This window comes from Urocitellus parryii, chromosome 3, assembly GCF_045843805.1.
Source record: "Urocitellus parryii isolate mUroPar1 chromosome 3, mUroPar1.hap1, whole genome shotgun sequence".
In the NCBI taxonomy this organism is placed as follows: Eukaryota; Metazoa; Chordata; class Mammalia; order Rodentia; family Sciuridae; genus Urocitellus; species Urocitellus parryii.
In genome coordinates this window covers 204,895,760-204,923,236 of record NC_135533.1, presented here as the reverse complement: position 1 = coordinate 204,923,236, position 27,477 = coordinate 204,895,760, and the positions used below count along the sequence as shown (strand labels likewise).

The following is a 27,477-nucleotide window of genomic DNA, read 5'->3' as shown; positions in this document are numbered from 1 at the left end:
CTGGCAGCGGGCAGGCACCAGCCGGGCCAGCATTTCCTCCTTGGATGTATAATAGCACCAGCCGGATATTTTTAGATGATGGCTTTGAAAAGTCATAGTGTGTGAGACCGCATACCAGACACATGAGGTCACCAGGCGCGGGAGCAGCCTCAGCCTGCTCGGTAATCGCAGAACCAGAAGGCCAGCCCCCCAGTGGCCTTGGCGGTGGGGAGGGCATCTCCAAACCCCCTCCCTCCGCAGGCATTCCCACTTGTCTGTCCCCAGACCAGGCCTGGCTGTCATTTAGAAATTGCCACAGGGGCTTGTCCTGAAGGGTGGAAGTGAGCCCTGTGACTCAAAGGGTGTCCAGGCAGGCCCTGGACGGGGGCACCAAGAGGCAGACTGTCTCCTGCCTTGGACGCCCCACCACCGATGACAGAGCGCCACACAAGGACAGGCCTCCAGCTTGTGGTTAGGGGCTTAGCAGGCTTCTCGGGTCACTTCCCTGGGTTCCCTGGGGTGGACTTCATAGAGCTCTCGGGTGAGGCTGACTGGGAGCCTGGGCACAGGATGCTTCCTCAAGTCTCAACGTAAGGTAGGACATTGTGCTGGGTCCCCCGCAGGGTGGGGAGGGCCTGGCCTGCCCCCAGGCTAAGGCACCTCTCCTGCCCGAGTTCCAGGCCTGACCTGCGTCGGTGGAGCCTGAGGAAATGGGAACAGTGCCCAGGGACGCCTGGGCCATCCCTGGGGAGGACGGAGGTTAAGCCTGGAGACGCGGCTTTTTCACCTCAGGGCCCTCCACACTCGGGCACAGCATGCGTGGGACCCTCGGTGAGAGCCCAGGCACCTATCTGTTTCAGCCGTGTACAAGGCCCCTCCAGGCCCTCCCCAGGCACCAAGCCACTGCCCTCGCTGAATGGACCCATCACTTAGGAGGCCAGGTCGTGCCCCTGGGGCCTTCTCCTTATCACTTCCCGCTTGGCCTCTTGTCGCCCCACAGCCCGTGTCCCTTCTGTGCCTTTCCCACAAGTGATCAGCCAGAATGCAGAGGAATTTAACCCACACGTGGGCCCAGGTGTGACCTTTATCTGGCTTCAAGCTCTGTCCAGGCCTCACACTGGACGGAGTCATTCCCTGAGCCAGTCTCTGGGCCTTCCACTAATAGATGCTTTTTTATGGAATTCTCCCTTCGGGCTGCCTCACAAACTCCTGGCATTGATTGTCTTAGTCCATTTTCTGTGGCTATAACTAAATACCAAAGACTGGGTGCTTTATAAAGAATAAGAGTTTACTAAGGCCAAGGGGTTGCATCTGGTGAAGGCCTTCTTGCTGGTGAGGACTCTGGGCAGAGTCCCAAGGTAGCCCAGAGCATCACATGGCAAGACAGCAAGCTGCTAGTTTAGGGTACCCCCTCTTATAAAGCCATCATGAAGACCCCATCCTCATGGCCTCATCTAATCTCAGTCACCTCCCAAAGTTCCTGCCTGATCCCACCTCTGACACCTCTTAAGGCAAGTCACATTTCATCTGAGTGTTGTTTAGTGTTTGGGCACCGGCGATTGAACCCAGGGGCCTGACCCCTGAGCCACACCCCCAGCCCTGTTTATATTTTATTTAGAGTCAGGGTCTCCCTGAGTTGCTTAGGGCCTCGCTAAGTTGCTGAGGCTGGCTTTGAACTCGACATCCTCCTGCCCCAGCCTCCCAAGCCGCTGGGATAACAGATGCGGGCCCCTGCATCTGGCTCAGCATGAATTTTGGGGGGACCTTTAGACCACACCAGTGACAGACCTGTAGCACACTACCCCCTGCCGGGTGGCCCACGGGATGCATGTCTCCAGTTCCAGAGTGGGAAGGGCAAGGTGAGGGCACCCACAGATCTGGCGTCTAGGAAGGCCCACTTCCTGATTCACAGAAGATGTCTCTGGCTGCGTCCTTACCTGGTGGGAGGCGTGAGGGAGTTCCCTGTTGTCTCCTTTTCCCTGTGCTAGAAATGTCCTGAGCTGGGGTGGACCCCAAGGGTCCTTACCACAGGGTTTCACTGGCTTCGAGCTTGCGATCCTTCTGCCTCAGCCTCCCAAGTCGCTGGGTTTCATGCCCTGCACCTGACATGATCGTCTCTTACCAGGGCCCTAGTCTCACTCACGACAGTGGCAACCTTGTGGCCTGTCTCCTCCTGGAGTCCCCTAATGCCAGTTGAATGTCCTTTATCTAAAACACTTGGGTCCAGAATTGTTTTGGATTTTGGATCTTTTTAGACTGGAGAGTATTTGCATTATATACTGAGATCTCTCGGGGTGGGACCCAGTCTAAATATGGCATTCACTGATGTGCCAGATGCACCCCATGCACGTGGCCTGAGGGTGATTTCATACACTCTGACTAGTTTTTTGCCTGAGTGGTGCACACACTTGTCACACCTTCTAGGGAGGCCAAGGCCGGAGGACTGCTGGAGCCTGAGAATTTGAGACCAGCCTGGGTAACAGAGGTGGACCCATCTCAGAAAATAAAACTAAACACTGTGTGTGTGTGTGTGTGTGTGTGTGTGTGTGTGTGTGTGTGTGTGTGTATACACGGAGGGTGTGCTTGCGTGTGTGTGTGTGTATAAATATTTGTTGTTCGTGAAGCAGAAGTTTCATGATGTGGAATTTTCCACATGTAGCATCACGTCAGACTCAGAAACTTTCAGTTCTTCCCACTGACTCAAGAAGCTGAGGCCAGAATCGCAAGTTCAAGGCCAGCCTGGACAGCTTAGCAAGAACCTGTTTCAAAATGTGAAAAGGGCTGAGGGTGCGGCTCAGCGGTGGAGCACCCTGGGTTCACTCCCCAGCAGAGAGGGAGTGTCTTCCAGTGTGACCCCGCGTGCCTGGCCCCCTCCCCTCAGCCTTCTTTCTCCACTGCCCACCTCTGCCCCCATCAGAGGAGGACCTTGGCAGTGGCCTTGCCACCTCCTCCCCTGCGACCTTGCTTCCTGCACGGCGCGGCCTTCTCAAACAGGAGCACTGTCAGCCCAGCAGATTTCTCCCTGCCACCAACTTCCCTTTCTGTGTGAGACCTCGGTGTCACCTCCTCCAGTCTCCTCTTCCCCCGCCACCGGGGCCAGGTTATGGGACCAGCTCGGTCTCCTTGTCCCCTCTTCTGCCAGGCCCCATGGCCCCCACTTCCCTCGGCCTCTCCCTTCCTGCCCAGGGCACCTTCCCTGCCCCACAGTCTGCCAAGACTGTCCTCCCCTCCCTCCCTCTCTCTCAACCCTCTGGGTCAGTGGGTTCGTGGTTGGGAGCAGTTCCTGGGCACCTGGGCGTCGAGGGGTGTTCTGTCTTAATCTGGGTGGTGGTTGCCCCGGAGCGGCATGCTGTGCGCCTCACACACCTTCCCTACCTGCGGGCTCCTCGGGGCAGGTCGGGAATGTTGTGCTGTGACACAGGAATGGGGCACTGACCCATGCCACCGAGCCTCAAGAACACGGTGACGGCAGCTGGGCACGCCAGGCCTCCGAGCACAGGATGAAGCCGATGGGGAGTGTCCTGGATGGGCAAATCCAGAGGCAGATCGGGAGCCGCCAGGGGCTGGGGCCGGAGTGACTAAGGGACAGGCTTCCTTTTGGGGGATGAAAACGTTCTGGAACTAGATAGAGGTGGCTGCACAGGCCTTGAACACGCTGTGTGCCACTGGGCACGCCTCTGCGCCCGCTTTTGAAGGGCGAGCTGGTGCTGCTTGTCCTCCCAATTTAAAACTCCCCAGTGCCTTCCTCCCGGACTCCTGGCTCTTCCGAGCTGGGCCTGCCTGCTTCTTGCCGGCTGCCCAGCACAGCCTGAGCCCAGATGGGCCCAGAGGCTGGCAGGTCCTCCTGGAGAGTCCCAACAGTAAGTATATCCTCATGGCAGATCAGACGCTGTCGCGGCCCTAGCTGCAGCTGGAGTGCATGGTGCCCATGGAGCCCCGCGCAGGCCTGGCCAGGAGCTGGCAGCACCCAGCCTCATGGACACCGAAGTGCACCCGATGCACAGTGGTCCAGTGGTCCTCTGTACCCGCGGCTTCCACATCCACAGATTCAGCCAACCTTGAGTTGAAAATACCCTCGGGACGCAGAATGGCATTCTGTCACACTCAGACTTCCCTCAGCAGTGTTCCTAAGCAGCTCAGATAGCAGCAGTTTCCGGAGCATTACCTGTGTTAGGGATGGCGCGTCACCCAGAGGAGACTGAAACACGGGAGATGTAGGAGGTCCCAAGCGCTCTCTGTGTCCCCTCGTGAGGAGACTTGAGCATCCCGGGGTGTCCGTATCTGGGGCATTCCTGGAACCAGTCTCCGTGGACATGGGGGCGGGGGACTGTAACTGAAGAAGTTCCGAAACTGACTTTTCTGTTGGTTTGCTGTGGTGGGGGCTAGACCCGGGGCCAGACCCAGGGCCGGCCACACGCTAGGCACACGCGACCTCAGAGCCGCTGCAGCCCGACAGCTGGCCTTGTTACTGCCAGAGCCTGAGCACCTAGCACCCCACACGGCCCAGCCGCGGAGACGGCGCACCTCAGCTGCCCACTGCTGTGATGGCCAGTTCTTCCTGGTTCTCTGGGTGGTGACTTGCAGGTGGCTCTCTGGACACAAACTCGGTGCCAGAGGGAGCCCTGGGCTGAGGCCCGTGGGAGCCACCTGGGGTCTGAGCCCTGCCTCTGTTCCCTGCACAGGCCTTCGGGAACGCCAAGACAGCCCACAACAACAACTCCAGCCGCTTCGGGAAATTCATCCAAGTCAACTACCTGGAGAGCGGCATTGTGAGAGGGTGAGTCCCCTCCCCGCCTCATGCGGGGAAGCAGGTGCATGGACCCTGGGGAATGTTGAGGGTCCAACCTACAGCTCACCACTGCGGTGTGCTCCTGCGGCCTGGCGAGGGCCTCACGGCAGGTCGAGGTAGGAAACGGGTGAGGGCGGGGGTCTGCGGGAGCAGGTGTGCTGAGCTGGAGGCGCTGGTGTGAGGCATTGCCAACACCAGGCGAGGACAGCCAGCCTGCCTCCTGGTCTTGGTGCAGGGGTGTCACAGGCCAAATGGATGTGGCCTTGACATTTGCTGAACCTGTGCTCCTGGAGATGTGACGCTCGGTAGCAGGTGAGGCGGTTGTCCAGGGGAGTGCTGAAGGGGGTGGGGTTCCTGAGTGGAGACAGGGACAGATTTGTGGGTGGCAGGCGAAGGGTGGGTAGATGGGTGAATCTGGCCAGGGGTAGAGGGTCTGTAGGTGACCCGTGGACAGCACCCAGCAGGGCCCTCTGCTGGCTCCTCACAGGGACCCTCCCACAGCTGCAGTGGTGGCGGGAAGGTCTGAGGGGCAGTGAGGTTGGTCAAGGCCCTCAGTGTGTTCCTCTGCCTAAACCTGGCCGCAGCTGTTTCCCAGGCGGTCCACGCAGGGCCTGAATGCAACTGCTGTTCTCTGGCTCCTCCAGCCTAGCGTCTGCCCTTTTCCCCACTGCCCAGGCTCAGGTGGCAGTAGGGAGGGTGACGTCAGGGTCTGCTTTGGCCCCTCCGGACCCAGTGATTCTCCGGTGCCTCAGCCCCCAAAAGCCACTCAGTGGTTCCTTCAGCTGCTGCCGTGGCCATCTGTGCCCCAGCTGATCAGAGACCCCTGCAGCCAGCCGCCCGCCTTCAGCCTTCGCTTGTCCTCCGTGATGAACCCCTTCCCACCCACGGTTTCTTATTAAAATACACGTCCTGGGGCCCAGGGTGGCTCAGAGCACTTGCCTAGCATGTGGGGGCTCTGGGTTCTAGCACCCCGGGAAGTTTATAAGAGAAGAACAGGGACCGACTGTGTCGCAGCCCTGTGTCAGGTGCCACCTGACTCCGTTGGGAAGCTCCGAGGGTCCTTCCTAGCCACCGCCTCCTCGGGGAGCCTCTGGCGCCTGCAGCTCTCCTGGGCTCACAGTGGCGTCATCCGTCCTGCCTCAGTCTTCACTGACCTACGCCTGTCTGTGTGTCTTTCCTGTCCTCTTGAGGCCATTTGTCGTTGGATTTAAGGCACACCCAGATCATTAAGGATGATCTCAAGATCCTCAGTTACATCCACCAAGACCCTTTGTCAATTGCAGTCACCCCCCCTTCTCTGTGAAAGACCCCCGGTGGGTGCCTGAAGCCTCAGACACTGCCAGCCCTGACGTGTGCTGGTTTTCCCAAGACACACCCATAGATGATTAATCCTTTTTAATGGCAGGTGGACACAACACCTTCGGTTAGTTCATTTTATATGGTGCTGAGGATCGAACCCAGGGCCTCGCTTGTGCCAGGCGAGCCCAGCCCCAGCCCCAGGCCTGCCCCAGCCCCTGCCCCCGCCCCAGCACACTGCCCTGGTCAGCTTCCCAGCTGCACAGAATGCCTGAGGTAACCAACTCAGAAGAGGTCTGTTTGGGCCCTGGTTGGGGAGGTTCCAGCCATCACTAATCCCCCATTGCTCTGGGCCTGTGCTTAAGCAAAACGTCAGAGCAAAGCAGAACCATTCCAGCATGAGCCAGAGAGCCAAAGAGGAAAAGAAGGGGCCAGGGTTCCACAGCCCCTTCTAGGGCCCGCTCCAGCCACCTAAAGACCTCCCCCCAGGCCCATCTCCTGAAGGTCCCATCACGCCCAGTGGCACCACTGGCTGGGAGCAGGTCTTTAACACATGACCCTGGGAATGTTCAGGGTCCAACTTGCGGCTCACATCTGTGGTCAGTTTCCACCTTTCACTTAAGGGAAGCACTTCACAGTCCTCCAACACATCCAGATTGTCAGAGGCACGACTCTTGTGCTTTGGGCCATTATCAGGTAAAGTTAGAGGTGCTTGAACCTCTTACTATAGGTCCTTGTCTATAATCCCAGCACTCAGGAGGCTGAGGCAGGAGAATCGCAAGTTCAAAGCTGGCCTCAGCAATTTAGTAAGGCTCTAAGCAATTTAGGGAGACCCTGCTCAAATAAAGAGAATTTTTTTAAAAAGGAGAAGGCAGGGCATGTGACTCAGTGATTAATTGTCTCTGGGTTTAATCCCTGGTACCAAAAGAAGAAAGAAAAAAAAAGTTACTTGAACCAATCGCATCCATCTAGTGAAAGATGATCTGATAACCAAGATGGCTGCTAACTGGCAGGTAGCATATACGGCCTGGACACACTGAACAGAGGAATGATTCCTGGGTTCTGGAATGGTGCAGGATACCATCACACGACTTAGAATGATGTGCAACTCAAAACTTAGGCATTAGGGGTTAGGAATGTAGCTCGGTGTTAGAGCTCTTGCCTAGCATGCATGAGGCCCCAGGTTCCTCCCCCAGCACACAGGAAAGAAAGGAAAGAAGGAAGGAAAGCTCAAAACTTATGAATTGTTTATTTCTGGAATTTTTCATTTAATAGTTTCAGATCTTGGTGGCTGTGGATAACTAAAATCACAGAATGTGAAGCCGAGGACAAGGAGGGACACACTCTGGGTTCCAAGTGACATAGCTTCTGAGGGACCTAATTGAACCCGTGATACCAGCCTGCCCTGCCTGCTGCAGGCTCCCATCGAAGCCAGCAGCCCCGGATCTCACAGATGAGCTTCTGAAAGTGCCTCCCATGCCGAGGCTTCTGGACAGGAATTCCCACCTGGAGCCACACCAGGGCCCAGCCTCGCTGTGGGGGTGCCCTTCCTGTCCTGTCCTGGGAGCAGGCTCTGACCCAGTTCTGCTTTAGTTCATTTTGGGCAGGTGACGTTTCTCAAGGCCAAGGGCAGGGGCAGTCCAAGTCTACCCAGCTCCTGGGAGGCGGAGTGGAAGAAAACAGGTTTTTTCTCCTATTTTGAAGCGAGTGAGGACTCGAGTGTGAAGACCCCTGTGCGTGTCTCACATCCTCCTGGAGACCTGCTGTCCTGGAGAGAGGCAGGTGCGTCCAGCCAGCCCTAGACCAGCGGCCTTGTGCGGTCTCAGACCCTGCTCTCCCTCGGCACAGCTGTGTTCCCTGTAAAACAGGCTCGGAGGAGGTGGTCTGCAGGCACCACCCAGCTCCGTCCGGTGACAGTGGGACCCGCCCACACCCTACCCCTCCATACCTGTGGAACCCTGGTGGGTGCAGAAATAGCATCCAGGCCACCTCCCTCCATGGGCTCCGGGCAGCGCATGGCCTCTCCCCGCTCAGCTCCCATCTATCAGCTCAGCAGGCACCTCGGCCGCCCCATGAGTGCTGTAGGCGATGCCTAGGGCACAGTCGATCCCCAGGAAGCACTCACCGCTGCTTCTACAGGTGACCATCCCTAATCCAAAAGCTCCAAAATCCAAAAGTTCTTGAGCACCAACACAATACCACAGGTGGAAAAGTTCACACCCGGCCTCATGGGAATGGTTGCAGACAAAACAAGGGTGCACTCAGAAGACTGTAAAAATCACCTCCAGGAGGTACACATGGGTATACATGACACACAGGTGGATTTTGTGTCTGGACTCAGGCCCTGTCCCCAAGATCTCTCTCAAATGTATATAAACATTCCAGAATCTGGAAACAAAATCCAAAACATTTCTGGTCCCAGGCCTTTTGGATAAGGGCTCCTCAACCTGCTTCAGCTTGGAGACTGTGGCTGCACAGGCACCCTGTCTCGGCTCCAGCACCCCCATGGCCACCCCCACAGCCTCCCATGAGTACTGCAAGAATTTAATTTGGAAGAAACATTCACTGTTGGGTACAAAGGAAGTGATCAGTAAATGGCTGAGTACCAGCGTGCAGCAGAGAGCCCTGCTCCTCCGAAAGGCACCAACAGAAACGAAGAGGCCAGTCTCAGATCCAGAGAAGGCACGTGCAGAGCGGACCCCCAGCAGAGGACTTGTGTTCACCGCTCAATAATGGCTGTAAGAGAAAGACCTCAGGAGACGCTCATCAAAAGAGATGTAGGGCAGGCGCGGTGGCACATGCCTATAATCCCAGCAGCTTGGGAGGCTGAGGCAGGAGGGTCACGAGTTCAAAGCCAGCCTCAGAAACTCAGTGAGGTCCTAAGCAACTCAGTAAGAACCTGTGTCTAAATATGAAAAATGGCTGAGGATGTGGCTCAGTGGTTAAGCATCCCTGGGTTCAATCCTCAGTACCAAAAAAAAAAGGGAGAGAGAGAGAGAGATATGTCGGGCTGGAGGTGCAGCTCAGTGGTGGAGCACTTGTCTAGCATGCATGAGCCCTGGGTTCCATCCCCAGCACCACAAGGGAGAGACGTTCACATGCAGCAGCACATGAAGATGCTGAGCATCACTAGTCCTCAGGGAAACGCAAGTCAAAACCACCGTGTCACCCCGCCGAGGACGGCTGGGGCGAAAAAGGAGACATCAAAAACCGTTGGTGGGCATGTGAAGAGAGTGGAACTCCCGCGCTGCTCCTGTAAGTGGAAGACACCGCAGTTGCCTTAAGAAAAGATTTAGCAATCCTTAAAACTGGACATGGAATTACCACGGGACCTTGCAGCAGTTCCACCGGTGGGCACTAGCCCAGGAGAAACAGGAACACAGTAGGTCCATACGAAGACTCAATGTACACACATGTCCATGGCAGCATCATCTCAAATACCCTAAAACTGGAAACAGCACACATGCTCACCAGCAAAATGTTCATCCATACAGTGGAATATTATTCAGCCATAAAAAATGGGAAAAAAAGGAATGAAGTTTGTATTCGTCCCTACTGTAGGATTCTATGTCTTTGATTGTTAGTAAAGGCACACAAATCTGTGGTGGCAAAAAGCTAATTGGTGGCTGCTTGAGGGTAGGGGACAGGGAGGGATGATGAGGCAGCGGAGACTTTAGGGCAGTGGATATTTGCTATCTTGATCCTTGTAGTGGTCGACCCGGGGTTTAAGCATGTCAAAAATTGAATTGTGCACATTAAATGGGTGCAGTTTATTGTGTGTCAGTGTGGATCAGTTGCCTTCTGTTTACGTTTTCCATTGGAGTCTACACAAGCAAATGAGTAGAATTGAGTCATGAACCTCAAATAATTTTGTTTTGCAATTGGAAAAATATTTCATCATTGGGGAGCAGGGTGCACATTCTGGGGTAGTCCTTGAATGAGTGGGTTTGGTGGCCCAGGTCTCGCAGGATGCCTGTCGGGCTTCCAGGTCCAGCCATGGTCAGCTCAGGTTCCTGTTTCCATGGATCCTCGTTGGAGGGCAGGACCAGCAGCTGCAGAGGGCTTCACTGTGTGTCCCACTGAGGGCAGGTCATCTGCAGCCGCCAGGAACCACAGCACCAAGTACAGAGTGACAGTCCTTCAAGAAAAAAGCTCAGGCCGGGGTGCAGCTCATTCACTCTGGGTTCCACCCAGCAACTGGCGAAGAAAGCAAGCGTTAAAATCATACTAAAATAGGTGACTTCTTGTTTCTTTCGATGACAGAGCCGTGGTTGAAAAATATCTGCTTGAAAAGTCTCGTCTGGTCTCTCAGGAGAAGGATGAGAGGTACGGGAAGATTCCTTAGGGGCCCTTTGCGTGCACCCCTACATCTGCCTTTGTCCCTGCCAAGGGCAAAGCAAGTGTCCTGGGGTCCGGGGAACTTGAGGGGAAGTGTGGCTGATCCTCTGGGAGCAAGGATGTGTCCCGGCCCGCCTCCTCCCCAGCCCGCCTCCTCCCGCCCACTCCCTTGGCCTCGAGCTTCATGCTCCCTTTTGTGCCTCTGAGGACCTTACCCACCGTAGGTGTTCAGGGATCTGCCCAAAATGTGGTTAGATCTGATTGACGGGAGCAAGACACGTGCCCAGCCCCCAGCCCCCAGCCCTCGCTTGACCAGTCCCATGGTTTTATAAGTCGTAATAAAACCAACTTGGGTTTGCACTCGTGTGGTGTCTCAGATATGTGAAGTGGCTCTGCTTGGCCTGCAGAAATGACTCTTTTCCCTCCTTTTGACCCACAGGAACTACCACGTGTTTTATTATTTGTTACTCGGTGTCAGCGAGGAAGAGCGCCAAGAATTTCAGCTCAAGCAGCCTGAAGATTATTTCTACCTCAACCAGGTAAACAGCCACCAGCCCCAGCCACACAGTGACCTCTGTTCCCCTTGGGCTGTTTAGGAGCCACCAGGAGGCCAGAGGCCGCCTGCCTTGGCCCTCGTCGGCCTCCAGACTGGCTCCAAGGAGGCGGCATAAAGGAGCCCATTCATGCCCCCAGCCCTGGGCCCTGCCCCATCAGTCCCCGCCAAAATCACCCTCACAGGCCCCCCTCTCCACCCGGAAACACCCCCGGTGCCAATGCCTTTGTTTTTTCAGCATAACTTGAACATCGAAGACGGAGAAGACCTGAAACATGACTTTGAGAGACTCAAGCAGGCCATGGAGATGGTGGGCTTCCTGCCGGCCACTAAGAAACAGTAAGTGGGCGTCAGCCAGCCTGTCGGCCTGCAGGGGGCGCACGGGCTCCTGCACTCAGATCTGACCCACAGCCCAGTAGAAAACAGGCAGCGTCCCAACAGAATCAGGCTGAGAAGGGCAGCGCGGTGCCAGCGGGCACAGGAAGGGAGTCAGCCCTGGCCCCAGGAGGCCAGTCAAAACAGTCGTGCTTTTATTTAAAAACAAGCTCAGCATGGCCAGCAGGAGCAGCCCAGCTCCTCAGGAAGCCACGGCAGGAGGGACACTTGCACCCGGAAGGTCAGGGCCAGCCCGGGCGGCACGGTGAGACCCCTCTCAAAAAGAAGAGAAAAGGGCTGGGCTGGGGCTGAGCAGGAGAGCCCTGCCCGGTGCAAGGCCCTGGTTCTGTTTCCAGCACCATAAAAGAAAAAAAATCAAAACCACCTGAGGCGCTGTCCATTCCTGCCCAGGTGGACGGGTGGACAGCCAGTGCCCACTGTGCACATGCTCTCATGCCCCTGGGAGGACACCGATCAGGGCAGCGACTTGGGAAAACCACGTGGCCGTCTCTACAGAAGCTGTCTGTGTGCGGCCAGACTCGCACATTTGTTCCCTGTGGTCACATGTGTGCGTCCCACGGCTTCCTCCCTTACACCCCAGAGAAACCGGGACCCCTCAAGCCCCCAGCAGGAGAGTCAGTAAATAGATTCCAGGGTACCCTGCAGGAGCTGGAGGCTCTTGACGAAGGCCAGATACTGACCGCTTGAGCCCCGAAGGCCAGAGCCTCGGTGTGTGCTTTCCTGTGTTTCATTTTGTTTCTTTTGTGGTTCGAGGGTTGGAACCCAGGGGTGCTCTCACCGAACTCCATGTGCCTCAGCCCTTTTTATTTTTTTTTTTTATTATTTTTTTAATATTTATTTATTTTTTAGTTCTTGGCGGACACAACATCTTTGTTGGTATGTGGTGCTGAGGATCGAACCCGGGCTGCACGCATGCCAGGCGAGCGCGCTACCTCTTGAGCCACATCCCCAGCCCCCCTTTTTATTTTTTCATTTTGAGACAGGGCCTCTCTAGATTGTCCTGGCTGGCCTTGAACTTGCCTTAGCCACGCTCATTGCTGGGATGACATACTGTGCCACCACGCCTGGCCTCAGACCACTCCTGGCTCAGAGACTGGACAGAAACGGGCCCCTCCACAGGAGCCACTCTCACCCAGGGTCCCCTCTGCCCCCAGGGACACTTGCTGGCGTCTGAGTCATTTTGAGTTGTCCCAGCAGTAAGGAAGGGAGTTGGGTGCTCCTGGCCTCAGGTGGGAGGAGGCCAGGGTGTGCCCAGCAGCCCTGCAGTGCACAGGACGCCCCACGGCAAAGGGACACCCAGCCCCAGTGTCAACAGTCAGGCCACAGCCACACGCAGTGTCGGGGACAACAGGTCCCCCAACAGCCCTCGGTGACAGCTGGCCAGACCCAGCTCTGCAGGGCACATCAGATGTCAGGCCCATGGTTGCTCAGGAGATTGGGGTTCTGCTGGTTCCTGAGGTCTGTGCACCTGTGACAATCCCACGGGCGCCACGTGGGAATCGTGCTTTTGTGTTCACGCGTGGTGTCCCTCCACTGAAAAAGCACATTTTAGCCAGGTAGTGGCCCACGCCGTGACCCCGGCCACTCAGGAGGCTAAGGCAGGAGGGTTGCAAGTTCAAGGCCAGACTCAGCAACTTAGTGAGACTCAGTCTAAAATAAAAAGGGCTGTGGGTATAGGTCAGTGATTGAGCGCTTGCCTGGCGTGAGCAAGGTCCTGGGTTCTGTACCCAGAACCCCCCAGAAAATGTTTTTTTGTAGCTCTCCCTCTCCCTTTTAAAAAGTCAAGGGGTTGGGGACGGAGCTCAGGGGCGGAGCACTGCTCGGCATGCGTGAGGCCTTGGGTTCCATCCCCAGCACCAAAACAGAATAAGTCCAAGGAGCCGTCCACACAGAGGGCGGCGTCGACAGAGAACAAGATGATTTTCAAGCTCCTTCAGTTCTCATTGGAACTTGCTGGGTTTACAAGTTCAGCCCGTCCCTGGCCCCTTTTCTTATCTTACAAATATAGAGGCAGCCCCACTGTGCGCGCTTTCTCTCTCCCAGGATTTTTTCCGTCCTGTCAGCCATCCTGTACCTGGGCAACGTCACTTACAAGAAGAGAGCCACGGGCCGCGACGAAGGCCTGGAGGTCGGGCCCCCCGAGGTGTTGGACACGCTGTCCCAGCTCCTGAAGGTACTGCCGACCCACGCCACTGCCAGCTCCTGCCCTCAGCTCGACTCAGGGCAGTGGCCACCTTTTCAGTCAGGGACACGTGCCCAGAACTTCCTCTGCCGCCAGGGTTTTGTAAACCAGGGCTCATTGGCCTGCTTCCTCCTTGTCCCTCTGCAGCGCCTCTTCCTCATTTCAGATGAACTCCCTGGTCAGGGCCACCTCCCACTTCAGCCCTTTAACCAAAGGCTCCTTTAAAACCATAGTTTGTCAGGGCTCAGGGGCACACGGTGGTGGTCCCAGCTACTCGGAAGGCCAAGGCATAAGGATCGCTTGAGCCCAGGAGTTTGGAGCCAGTCTGGGCAGCATCAGGAGACCCTGTCTCAAAAACAGCAACCATGCCGGGCCTGGTGGTCCACGCCTGTTATCCCAGTGGCTCGGGAGGCTGAGGCAGGAAGATCGTGAGTTCAGAACCAACCTCAGCAACAGCAAGGTGCTAAGCAACTCAGTGAGACTCTGACCCTAAATAAAATACAAAAAAGGCTCAGTGGTTGAGTGTCCCTGAGGTCATCCCCAATACCAAAAAAAAACAAAAAAAAAAAAAAAATCTACCACGGTTTGATCAGCAAGGTCATTTTTGTTTTGGGGGGTTTTTCAACCCCAAATCTTGTGGACACAATATCTTTATTTTTTTAACTTTTATGTGGGGCTGAGGATCGAACCCAGTGCCTTATGCATACTAGGCGAGTGCTCTAACTCTGAGCCACAACCCCAGCCAGGTCATTTCTGTATCCAATTTGTCATCTCCTCATCCACTGCTTGTCACCTATAGGTGATTCTGCCCCTGGGGGGACTCTAGACAAGGTCTGCAGACAGTTTTGACTATCAAACTAGGGTCTGCTCCTGGCATCTGGTGAGTGGAGGTCAGGGAGGCTCTGCAAGCCCCGGGATGTCCTGTGTGGAGATGGCCACAGGCCAGCTGTCAACCGTGGACCCCAGGCAGGGCCGAGAGCCTCCGCCCCTGTCTGTACGTTTTCCTTTTTTTCGAGTCCTGGGGATGGAACCCAGGGCTTCACATGTGCTAGACAAGTGCTCTACCTCTGAGCTGCACCCCCAGCCCTTTTTACTTTTTTTGTTTTGAGGTAGAGTCTCACTAAGTTGCCCAGGCTGGCCTAGAACTGACGATCCTCCCGCTTCACCTCCTGAGCCTCTTGGGGTTACAGGCGTGAGCCAGGGTGCCCAGACATGCAGCCTTTCCTAGGGGGTCATCAGGCCCCATCTTCTGTTGCGCTCCTAAGAGTGCGTGAGCAACCACTGGGAGATGAGGGGAGATCCTGCCCCTGGTGGACAGGCCGGCTCAGGAAGGGAGGAGTGCGCTGGGTCTCTCTCCTGCACCCAGGATGGACACAGGCTCTGCTTGCAAGTTGCCAGGTGACCCCTGGGCCAGTGGTCCCCAGTCACACCCAGGCCTGTGCACACATGGGGCCCAGCCAGCCTGTGGTGTGCGAGAATGCTCTGCAGCCCACTGATCACAGAGGGTGGGCTCTGGGGCCCGCTGCCCAGCCCAGCCTCTGGGGCTGTGTCTCCCATCCTCCTGGGCTCCAGGGCCTCAGCAATGTGAAGAAATGCCCAACAGGCCCCTCACCTCCCTGTCCTTCCCTCCCTCCCTGATTTTGAAACAGGTGAAGCGAGAAATCCTGGTGGAAGTTCTGACCAAAAGAAAAACAGTGACCGTCAATGACAAGCTCATCCTGCCCTACAGCCTCAGCGAGGTGGGTGCCGCTCTGGTGCTAGGGGTGCAAGGCCAGAACACAAGAGCCAGCAGGGTGACTTCCTCCCCTTCCTGTGGTCAGGAGTAGAACCTGGCAGTGCCCCTGCCTCCTCGTGAGCCCTGGTGTGGCCAGCCCAGCCCACAGGAGTTGCCCCCACCTTCAGTTCATAAACCCCAAGACTCCAGTGGATGTCTGAAACCACAGAGAGTGAAAGTAGACTATTTTTTTCCTACCCATATGTCCCTGTGATAGAGCTTAATATATAAATAGGCATAATAAGAGATCAGCAGTAACTAATAATAAAACAGAATAATTGCATATTATACTATAATAAAAATCACGTGAATGTGAACTCTTTCTCAAAACATTTTATTGTGCTGGGCACAGTGGCACACACCAGTGATCCTAATAACTGAGAGGCCAAGGCAGAGGGTCATCAAGTCCCAAGCCAGCCCTGGCCATTTAGAGAGATCCTGTCTAAGAATTAAAAGATCTGGGCAGAGTGTGGTATGCACACCTGTAATGCCAGCAGCGTGGGAGGCTGTGGCAGGAGGATTGTGAGTTTAGAGCCAGCCTCAGCAACTTAACAAGATCCTAAGCAACTTAGCAAGACTCCTACCTAATAAAAGGGCTGGGGATGTTACTTAGTAGTTAAGCACCCTTAGGTCCAACCCCAGTACCAACAAAGTACCCCAGTACCAAAAAAGAGTCTGGGGGTATGGCTCAGTGGTAGAGGTCTTGTCTAGCATATGTGAGGCCCTCAGTTCCATCCCCAGAACTGAGGGAAGACAAATCCTGTCATACATTCATCTTTTCACCTAAAGAAACTTTTTTTTTTAAATTTCTCTACTCAAATTGTCAGCATCATTATTCTTGTCCTTTGGGGCTATTTGTGAGTAAAATAAGGATTACCTGAAACAGAACAGTCGACTGATAACTGAAGCAACTAAGTGAATAGTGGGTGGTTAGCATATACAGTGTGGCCCCTGGACAAAGACTGCCCAGGTGGGATGGAGTTGGACTGCAGGAAAGTCCATCTCAGTGCTCAGAACGGCATGCAGTTTCAAACTAATGAATGTTTTATGTCTGCAATCTTCCACTTCATACTTTCAGATCATGGGTAGCTGTGGGTCTGTCTGAAACCGTAGATAAGGGGACCCTATTTTATAAAGCTTACAATGGCCCTCAGGCCAGAACTGGAGCCCAGGGTTCCTCTCTGTGTGCCCGGTGGGTGTGCTGGTCCTCACCAGCAGAGATTAGCCATGACTCCTGGGTGGCCCACCACCTGGTTTTGTAAATAAAGTTTTATTGGTACACAGCCATGCCCATTCAGTCACATACCAACCAATGCTGCTTTTTTGCTTTAGCAGCAGGGCTGTGTCATTGTAGCAGAACCCATCAGGCCCCAAAAATGGAACTGTTGACTAGTTACCTCTCTCCAGAAAATCTTTGCTGACCCCTGGGCTGGAGCATGATCCTCATGTAACCCCTGACCTGTGACTCTCAGGCCTTCACCCCAGACCTTGATAACTGCTTCCCTCGGCCTTCGCCCTGCCTGGGTATTCTCTTTGTGGTGTTTCTCTTGTATTTTAACAACTGAAGAGCAGTGTAGCCTGCAGCTCAGATGGCAGCAGGAAAGTCTTTAGGCACAGGGGTACTTCTTGCTGATGGTGGCCCCTTACCAGGGGGAGCTGCTGGGGCATTTCCAGTGGGCACCGAGGACAGTCTGAGCACAGGCCACAGCACCCTGCGACATTAGATGTTGCTGCAGCCTGCCTGCCACCCAGCAGCATGGGTACCCTCTGGAGAAGCCAGGACAGTAGGAGTCACCAGGAGGGGCTGCAGTCTCTCTGGCTCCATCTCCACAACCTGCAGGAACAGCCAAGCCAGAGGGAGGTGTCCCAACTCTCTAGGGCAGCTGAATGCCATTGTCACCGTGGAGAGCCAAATAGTCATGCCTCACTTGACACCAAGGATTCATGCTGAGAAATGGTTCCTTCTGGGCCTGGGGGTATGGCTCAGTGGTAGAGCGCTCGCCCAGCGTGCCCCAGGCCCTGGGTCCATCCCCAGCACTACTCCCCACACATACACAACAATCGGAGAGGGCTTCGTTGTGCACACGTCCTGGAGGGGACTTCCAGGAGCCTGCCACACCCCCCAGGCACTGGCGTAGCCTGTTGCTGCGTCCACACACACATGCACGTGTCTGTGCTGGTTCTTCAGGCAGTCGTGGCAGCAACAGATGTGCATCCAAACACAAAATGGCCCAGTGAAAATACCAGGCACAGGGACTTCAGCTCCCTTGCCATCTTATTGGATCGCACGGAATAGGAGGTCTTCCACAGACTGAAATGTCGTCACACAGCACATAGCCACACAAGAAGAGCAAGTCTCTCATGTTGGGCTACAGATCTCCATAAGGAGGAGGAAAGAAAGGCAAAGAAGAAGAAGGGGAGAAAGGCCTGCCGGGGCTCGGTGTGGGGCACTTGCCCGGCGTGCGGGAGGCCCTGGGCTCCGTCCAGCGCCACACGTAATAACCAAAACACAGGCCCGTTGACAAGTAAAATATCTTTAAAAAAGAAAGAAAAGCGAACTGCTGTTGCTCTATGCACGCAGTGGTGGCCGCACGCTGTCCCCAGAGAACAAGGGACCAGCATTTGGGCCTGGCTGAGCTCCTCTCTAGTTCCGCTGCGAGAGCAGGCCAGGCCCTCAGCAGCCTCTGGGTTGCCTCTGCGTGTGTGAGGAGGACCTGCCACCTGCAGGCCTCCTGGTGTGATTGCCACAGAGTGCCACATCCTCATGGACAGGGTGACGGGGACATGCAAAGCACAAGGCTGAGTTGGTCGAGTCGGGTGTTTAAAGTAGCCATGCTGAGGAAATTAAAAGAACAGATTCCATAAGTAAAACCCAGAAAGAATGAAAAATAACTAAACAAATACAGAAAGAGGAGGTTTTGTTAAATGGGAAAGAAGCCAGGTAGGTTGGTGCACACCTGTGCTCCCAGCTACCCGGAAAGCTGAGGCAGGGAATCGCTGGAGCCCAGAAGTTTGAGGCCAGCACGGGCAACAGTGAGAACCTGTCTCAAAAAAACAACAAGAACATTGGCCACTAAAGCACCCCACCTGGCAGGTGCGCACAGAGCCGGGGCAACCCAACCCCAGGTGAGACACCCCTCTGTGTCTATAGGCCATAACTGCCCGTGACTCCATGGCCAAGTCGCTGTACAGTGCCCTGTTTGACTGGATTGTGCTGCGGATCAACCACGCCCTCCTCAACAAAAAGGACATGGAAGAGGCCGTCTCGGTGAGTATCCCGGCCCAGTCCTCCAGGCCAGGAGGGACCATGCACTTGGTGCTGGGCATCCTCAGTGGATGACCCATGGCATCCAGAGGCAGTCTGGGACAAGAGGCTAGTTCTTCCCAGGGGTAGGCCCAGTGACCAAGACAGTTCAGAGAATTTGAGGGGCCCAGGACAGAATAACAACTAGAGCACTGGCCTAGCATGTCCAGGGACCTGGCTTCCATCCCCAGCATCGCCAAAAAAAAAAAAAAAAAATTACAGGCTTCTTATTCAGAACTAATGGTGTGATGGTGGTGGCCCACACAGTGGCACAAGCTGGAATCCCATGTCCCCAGGAAGCTGAAGCAGCCTGGGCAGCATAGCAAGACCCTGTCCCCGAAAAGTTCCACAGCTGGGGACTGCAGAGTGTCCAGCCAAACCTGGGACACCCGGGACCAGGTCCTCCCGAGGTCAACTTTGTGGGGGGACCTGCTGCTAACTGCCACGCTCCGTCTCCCCAGTGCTTGTCCATCGGGGTCCTCGACATCTTTGGGTTTGAAGACTTCGAGAGGAACAGCTTTGAACAGTTCTGCATCAACTACGCCAACGAGCAGCTCCAGTATTACTTCAACCAGCACATTTTTAAGCTAGAGCAGGTAAGAAAAAGGCCTTTGGGGTTTTTTCTTTTCTCCCGTGGTGGCTAAAGGCACATAACCTAAGACTGGGCTAGGAGCGGGTCTGGGGTGGGGCCGGTGGCCCTGGGTTCCATCCCCAGTGCAGCCAAGAAAGAAGGAAGAATTTTTCCCTCTGAGCCGTGGCTGAGTGTTGAGCTTAGGTGCGTCAGTACCGTCACCCACGATAGCCACGGGGACTGCTGCCAGCACCACCCCACTTCCCACGGGCCCCAAACCCACAGATGCATCTCCCTTCTCTGAAACAGTGCAGCACAGAACCCAGCACGTCCTCCGGGACTCTAGGCCATCTCTGGGTGACTTAGGAGGGGATCGCTTCAGCCTTCTGGGTTCACGCAGTCCAGTCTGCGCAGGCGGAGGACAGGGGACCCTGTGGTGGCTGCACGACAGGCATCTCCAGCACCTCCCATCCTCCCGCTGAGCTCTGCCTGGTCCCCTGCCCTGGCCACGCCCTCATCCCACCTTCTGTCTCTGTGAATTGGCGACTCTGGACCCCACACCTGTGGGACCCTGGAGCACCGGCTGGTCCCCTCCACAGCGTCCTCAGGTCCCTCCGTGGCGTCCCATGTGTCAGCTGTTCCTTCCCTTTCTTTCTTTCTTTCTTTCTTTTTCAGTTCTTCTGTTGTTGTTTTTGGTTTTACGTGACACTTCCCACTGGGGTTGTACGATGTGTGCGAGGTGCGGGGCTCTGGTGGAGTGTCCTTACAGGACCGCTCCTCCCAGTCCTCCCTCTGTCTCCCTGTTCCCGTCCCCCTCCCTCCCCTATAGTTTCCCTTTGTCTAATCCAGGGAGCTCCTCTTCCCGCCTCCCCTCTCCTTGTGTGTGTCACCTCCCACACATCAGAGAGGACATTTGGCCTTGGTTTTTTAGAATTGGCTTATTTCACTTAGCCTGATAGTCTCCAGTTCCATCCATTTGCCAGCAAATGCCATAATTTCATTCTTCTTTATGGCTGAGTAATATGGTTGTGTCTATGTACCATGTTTCTTAATCTGTTCGTCTGTTGGAGGGCACCTAGGTTAGTTCCATGGCTTAGCTATTGTGAATTGAGCTGCTATAAACATTGATGTGGCTAGTCATTATAGTTACGTTGATTTTAAGTCCTTTTGGTATAAACTGAGGAGTGGGATAGCGGGGTCAAACAGTGGTTCCACTCCAAGTTTTCTGAGGAATCTCCACACTGCTTTCCAGAGTGGTTGCACCAATTTGCAGTCCCACCAGCAGTGTATGAGTGGGCCTTTTTCCCCACATCCTCACCAACATTATTTGTATTCTTGATGATTGCCATTCTGACTGGAGTGAGATGGAATCTCCGTGTAGTTTTGTTTTTGTTTTTAATTTTTTTTTTTTAGTTGTAGTTGCACACAATACCTTAATTTATATGTGGTGCTGAGGATCATTCCCAGGGCCTCGCACGTGTGAATTGGCGACTCTGGACCAGTGCTGGGTGAGCACTCTACCACTGAGCCCCAGCCCCAGCCCCTCGGTGTAGTTTTAATTTGCATTTCTCTAACTGCTGGAGACCTTGAACATGTTTTCATGTATTTGTTCATCATTTATTTGTATTTCTTCTTCTGTGAAGGGCCTATTCGGTTCCTTTGCCCGGCTGTTGATTGGATTATTTGGGTTTTTCGGTGTTGAGTGTTTGAGTTCTTTGTATAGCATTTCTTCCCTTTAAAAGCTAAATAACTGTGGATGGGCCTCATTTGTTTTATCTGGTCATCTGCTGAGTGGACACAGGGTTGCTGCTATGTTTGGGTGTGTGCATGATGCTGCTCTGAGAACGGGTGACTCCTTTGGGCCTTGCTTTCCCTTCATTGGGGTGCATGACCAGAGGTGGGGTTGCTGGGTCCTCTGGTAATTTTGTTTCATTCTGGGGAAAAGCACCAGGCTGCCTTGCACAGTGGCTGTGCCCAAGGGAAAATGGAACGAGCTCACTCTGGAATCTCCCTGGGGGCGCAGAATGTGGGCCAACTTGCCCTGAAATTTTTCTGTGCCAAAGGAAAAATTGAGAAAAATCCCACCCAGCCCCAGATGAGGCACAGGTTGGGACGTGTTAAGCCTCAGATCATTTTTGGACCTCTGATGCCCAGGTGTGAAAAGTCCCTTCAACAGGTGAAGAACAGTTGACCTAGGGTGTGATCTGATCAGTGACGGCGATGCTCTGTCTTAATGTCTTCTCAGTACTAGTCGCGGTCATGCCCGTGTTTTACCCTCATGTTGGTGATTCTGGGGGATTTCTGTAAATATTTAGTTGGTTTTACCATCAAGCCTTCTGGCTTCAGAGCACTTGCAACCTGAGTTGTGCAGGAAGTGTGCAGTATCACCAGGCCTTGAGGGCTCACTGCAGGGGCAGGGACAAACACAAGATAGCTCCATCAATTTTTATTTGATTTCCCCAGTTTTTTAATATATGGGGTGTATCAGTTTGTGTTCTGTTGCTATAATAGACTACCTGGATCTGGGTACTTTATAAAGAAAGAGGTTTGTTTAGCTTACATTTTGGAGGCTGAGAGTAGCTCCCTGACAATCTCACATCACAGTGGATGGCACGAGAGCAGGCGCGGATGTGAGATATCACATGGCAGGACAGGAAGCCCGAGCCTGGGGAGGCCAGGCTCAGTCTTACCCACCCCAGGAGACTGACCAGGGTTTCATGGGAGCTTTGTCATTTCTCCCTGAGGGCCACATCCTCGATGACAAACACTTTGAACTGGGCTCCTCCTCTATGGTGCCACCTCCTGGCATCACCACACTAGGGACCAAGGCTCCGTCCAACACGTGGATCCTTGGGGGACAGATTTGGACAATATCCAGACCATAGTGTGGGATTAAGTTATCTTAAAGTTCATTTCACCTGGTTGGTTTTGACTTCGAATGTGGCTACTGGGGGCCGAGGGTGCAGCTCAGTAGTGGGTGATTGCCTAGCACACAGGAGGCCCTGGTGAGGCCCTGGGTTCTGTTCCCAGCACCACCAAAAAAGAAAAGAAAAAGTGATGCTACTAGAAAATGTGAAGTTACACAGGTCCCTCGCGCTGTGTTCCTGTTGAACAGGTTAGCCCTGGGAGGGCCCGCAAACCCGCCTGCAGGCAGATCTGGCCACCCGCTGTGTTCATAAATAAAGTGCTGTTGGCCCCTACCCACTAGTTCCTACTGCAGCACTAGACACTGGCCCGTGGCCCTTTAAACACCGTGTGCTGCCCCAGGAGCTCTAAGCGTGATGATTTTAAGCACCATGATGCTGTGGGCGACATTGGAGAACATGCCATTCTTGTTTTCTGTCGATGATTATTAGTTTATCTAATATCTTCATGTAATTATTGATATATTCATATTGACATGTTAGTATAATTTATTTTCGTATAATTCTATGTGAACAAATCTGTTTATACACAAGTGTTCATGTTCAGTCTAGTCAGCCCTCTGTGACTATGGTTTATGCATCTAAAGGTTCAGTCAACCTTGAATTGAAAATTTCCGCCCAAAAAAATTGGCACACACCTGTAATCCCAGCAACTCGGAGGCTGAGGCAGGAGGATTGCAAGTTTGAGGCCAGCCTCAGCAACTTAGTGACATCCTGTCCTGTCTCAAAATAAAATCTGTTTTAAAAAGGCTGGGGATGTAGCTCGGGGGTAGAGTGCTCCTGGGTTCAATTCCCAGTATGGAAATTAAAAATTGAGTGTTCTGAACCTGTGTAGATTCTTTTTCTCATCCTGAACAATGCAATATAGTATGTGGCACATAACACATACACTGTAGCGGAGACTTGAGCATTCATGATATTAAGTACCCTAGTCATGTAGAGATGGTCTCAAGTTTACAGGAGGGTGACCGGCCTAGGTCACAAACGATTACCACACCATTTAAAAGAAGAGACTTGAGCATTCGAGGGTCTTGGTGTCTGAAGAGGGGGTGCAGCTCAGGGGATCGGCACTCGCCCAGCCAGCTGGGCCCTGAACGCCCTCCCCAGCACGGCAAGTAGAGTAAAGCGACCTAGCGTGGACTGACAGCCTGTGTGCCCGCCCTGCTGCAGGAGGAGTACCAGGGGGAGGGGATCGCCTGGCACAACATCGACTACACGGACAACGTGGGCTGCATCCAGCTCATCAGCAAGAAGCCCACCGGCCTCTTCCACCTGCTGGACGAGGAGAGCAAGTGAGTGTCTGGCCCTGTCCGCCCCCGCCCAGCACGGCTGCACACAGGTGCCCAGTTAGACCCCTGAGTCCAGACCATCCTGCAGACTTCCCAGCTGCCCACACTCTGGCCACAGAGCCTGAGCTCCTGTGCACAGGATGCTCGTACTGCGTGCTTGCCGGGAAAGGAAGCACTCGGGTTCATCTGTGCACTCTGGAGTGTCTCCGGGAGTCTCCAGTGAAGGACTGTGGACCTGGCTCCAGTAGCAGGGAACCGGACTGGCACATGCTGGTAAAGGGCAGCACAATATGTGAACACGGGGCCCAGGCACTGCCTGCTGTGGACTCCCCATTGAGCCCAGACCCCCCCACCCCATCCTGAGGGCACCCTGAAGGCTGGAAAGGGTATCTAAAAAGCGCCTCATTCTCAGTAATCCAACTGCCGTCACTGAAATCAGGAGACGCTGACTTAGTCCCTCTGGCTGTCCCAGTGAACCCACCAGGGAGGTTAAAACAGCAGTTTTGCCAGGCACAGTGGCCCCCGCCTGTGAGCCCAGTGGCTTAGGAGGCTGAGGCAGGAGGATCATGAGTTCAAAGCCAGCCTCAGCAATAGCCCGAAGCAACTCGGCGAGACCCTATCTCTAAATGAAAAATTTTTAAAGAGGGCTGGAAATGTTGGTCAGTTGTTGAACACCCCTGGGTTCAACCCCCCAATACCTGCCCCCCAAAATATTAGCAGTCTCATCTCTCAGGGTCCTGGAATCCACAAACCCAAAATCAAGGTGTCACAGGGTCACACACCCTCTGTAGCCTCTAGGGGAGATGCCTCCTGCCTCTTCAGCTTCAGGGCTCCGGCATCCCGCAGCTGTGGCCACATCACTTCAGTTGCTGCCTGTGTCTTCATGGCCTGCGCCCCATGTCCCTGTCCTTCCTGTCTCCTCTTCCTAAGAGGCCATCGGTCACACTGGACTAAGCCCACCCTGGCGACCTTAAATGTGTACAACTCTCGAGATGCTGTTTTCAACTAGGCACCTGGCGCAGGCCTGTGACCCCCACCTGTTTGGGAAACTGAGGCAAGAGGATCACAAGTTCAGGGCCAGCCTGGGCAACTGAGTGAGACATTGTCCCAAGATAAAATGAAAAGGGCTGGGATGTGGCTCAGCGATGGAGCACTTGTGTAGCATGATTGGGGTCCCGAGTTCCATCCCAGCTCTACACACACACACACACACACACACACACACACCTGTCTCCAAATAAGATCACATCCACAGACGCTGGGGGTGAAGACATGCACACATCTTTATCGGAGCTCCTCCTTTGCCAGTGACGTCCCCACAGGGCTGAAAGGAGGCACACTGCATGCCTCAACCAAGTCCCCGCCCAGGCAGGCAGACGCATCCCCGTGCCACTGTGGTCCAGAGTCAGAGGGTGGGAGCAAGGTCCTAGGAAGGACTATGTCATTACAGCCTGGGAACTCGGGACAAGGGCCAGGCCTGCTGAGCAAGCCCGGTCCCTCTTCTGACTTGCAGTTTCTGTTCATCGGGGATTTTTTTTTTTTTTTTAATATGCATCAGTTGGGATTTTCTGAAACGGTTTGATGCCTTCATACCCTTTCCACAGCCCGGGAAGCCATGGGTCTGATAGTGGAGAACCTCCCTTGTCACCCGGTTAAGCCTTGAGCCTGCGTTGGCAGCTTGCCATGGCGCTGTCTGCACCTGTGGTGGGGCTGGGCCCAGGCGTGGCACTGCCCTCCTGGAAGCGGGACTAGCCAGGTGCAAGGAGTCCCTGTTCTGCCCCTGCAGCCTCTCCAGCTGGGAGCAGGGCGGACCCCTTCCAGGTCACACGTCCAGGTGCAGAGGGCCCTGAGGCAGAGGCCACTGTCTCCTGGGATCACTGTGAAGAGCTGCCCCCACAGTGGACCCAGGTCCAGGCCTCCCCTGGGACGAGTGTCTACAGACACCACCAAACCTGGTTAGTGGCCCCTCCAGCCCCCTAGAGAACAGCCACAGGGGACAGAAGGGGCCACCTGGACCTGAGCTTCGGGTCTCATTGGCGCCTGGCCCCCGTAGGTGTGGCTGCTGGTGTGGTGGCAGGTTCACAGCCTGGGCACCTGCTCAGCACGCAGCACAAACCTGAGGTCACCTCCCTGCTCCGTCCTCGTTCCCCGGCCCTCTGCCTGCAGAGCCCTCTGTAGCTGGCCCCGAGCACCCACCCAGAGGCTGCAACGAGAAACGCAGAGCAGATCACTACCACTGTCGGTTAAAGATCTCACCCTCTCCCCAGCTTCCCCCATGCCACAAGCCAGACCCTGCTGGCCAAGTTCAAACAGCAGCACGAAGACAACAAGTACTTCCTGGGCACCCCAGTCATGGAACCCGCGTTCATCATCCAGCATTTTGCGGGGAAAGTGAAATACCAAATCAAGGTATGTGTCTACCCGGTGGCCACTGGCAGGGCGCCAGAAAGCCGTGTGTGGTCTGAAAGGTGGGACAGGGACCGCGTGGAGGGTCCTGCCCTGGGGCACTTGCCAGATTCATCTGGAACATGCCCTGAATCCCTGCTGAAGTACCCGAGCCCCTCACTTCAGGAATGGCAGTCTGATGTTGGGATGTCCCCCAGGCCACCCCTGCCCACCCCAGCCTCTGAGTGTCAGTGGGTGACACTGGCGGGTGACCACCCACATCATCCCCTACCAGGACTTCCGGGAGAAAAACATGGACTACATGCGGCCCGACATCGTGGCCCTTCTGCGGGGCAGTGACAGCTCCTATGTGCGGGAGCTCATCGGCATGGAGCCCGTGGCTGTGTTCCGCTGGGCCGTGCTCCGGGCCGCCATCCGGGCCATGGCCGTGATGCGGGAGGCCGGGCGTCTGCGGGCCGAGAGGGCTGAGAAGGCTGCAGGTAGGAGCCTAGGGACCACCTACTCCTCCGAGTGTCATGGTTGCAAGGGGGACATTCACAGTTGGATTTAAATTGAACATGTCAGCAGCATTTAGGAAATGTTCACAACCACTACCCTCGCTCACTCGAGATCACTGCCATCGCCCCCAACAGAAACTGCAGCCGGCACTCGTCCCCTAGGGGCTCCCGGAATCCAGACTCCACGGGCCGTCCCTTCTGCACACTGGCCTAGTGTTGGCACAGGCCCTGCGCATGTCCTTTCAGAGAGTTTTTTTTTTTTGTACCAGACACTGAACCCAAGGGTGCTTCACCGCTGAGCCGCATACCCAGCCTTTTTTGTATTTTATTTAGAGCCAGCATCTCGCTGAGTTGCTCAGGGCCTCACTAAGTTGCTGAGGCTGGCTTTGAGTTCATGATTCTCCTGCCTCAGCCTCCCGAGCCACTGGGAGGACAGGCGTGTGCCACTGTGCCTGGCTTCTCAGACTTTCCCATCATCTCCAGGTGACTTAGAGCACCTACTGTGGCGTTGGCCCTGTGTGCACCGTTGCTCATTATTCTTATGCTATATTGTTATTGACTAGAAAAATGCGTTTTTTTCCCCAAATTTTTCTGATCCACGGTTGGTTAATCTGAGCATGTAGAACCTGTGGACACGGAGGGGCCCAGGTATGTGACCTGACCTCACATGAGCCTCAAGACAGACAGCCATGTCCCCACTTTTCCTGGAGGAGCGTGAGGCCCGGCATCTGAGTGGCTCGGCTCAGTCTCACGCCTCCACGCCCCACTCGTGGACTTCGACTTTAGGGCCAGCCAGGGGCTTCCGTTTTCTGGGTGTAGACTAAGGAGGACGGTGGAGCCCGCCCAAGGGCAGGGAAGGAGCGCCCATTCTTGGGGTGAAGAGTCAGCTCTGCTTTGCCCAGAGTCCAGTGACAATCTGCTGCTCCCCTGGCACTGGCGATGAAACCCAGAGCCTGAGCTCAGCCGCGTCCCCAGCCCACAAGCTGCTTTTTAAGGTATGTCAACAGGGCTGGGGTGGAGCTGAGTGGAGGGCAAGTGCCTAGCAGGCAGCAGCCCTGGGCTCCACCCTCGGCACCAAAAGCCAACAGGAACGGCTAAAGAGGAGCCGGGCTGGGGCTCAGCGGTAGAGCGCTTGCCTAGCATGCGTGAGGCACTGGGTCCGATCCTCAGCACCCCATA

At 54.9% G+C, this 27,477-nt stretch overlaps 1 protein-coding gene across 2 annotated transcripts in view; it reads left to right on the top strand.

The window, feature by feature from the left end:
* Positions 1 to 27,477, top strand: part of Myo9b (myosin IXB) — a 97,262-nt gene that overhangs the window by 42,287 nt on the left and 27,498 nt on the right. For both annotated transcript variants that reach the window (XM_077796344.1, XM_077796345.1), the window contains exons 3-13: positions 4,662 to 4,756; positions 10,328 to 10,390; positions 10,842 to 10,941; positions 11,194 to 11,294; positions 13,395 to 13,524; positions 15,183 to 15,272; positions 18,459 to 18,575; positions 19,073 to 19,207; positions 23,277 to 23,398; positions 25,663 to 25,804; positions 26,076 to 26,280. In XM_077796344.1, the coding sequence (XP_077652470.1) occupies positions 4,662 to 4,756; positions 10,328 to 10,390; positions 10,842 to 10,941; positions 11,194 to 11,294; positions 13,395 to 13,524; positions 15,183 to 15,272; positions 18,459 to 18,575; positions 19,073 to 19,207; positions 23,277 to 23,398; positions 25,663 to 25,804; positions 26,076 to 26,280 (1,300 nt within the window). The remainder of the gene's footprint in view (positions 1 to 4,661; positions 4,757 to 10,327; positions 10,391 to 10,841; positions 10,942 to 11,193; positions 11,295 to 13,394; positions 13,525 to 15,182; positions 15,273 to 18,458; positions 18,576 to 19,072; positions 19,208 to 23,276; positions 23,399 to 25,662; positions 25,805 to 26,075; positions 26,281 to 27,477) is intronic.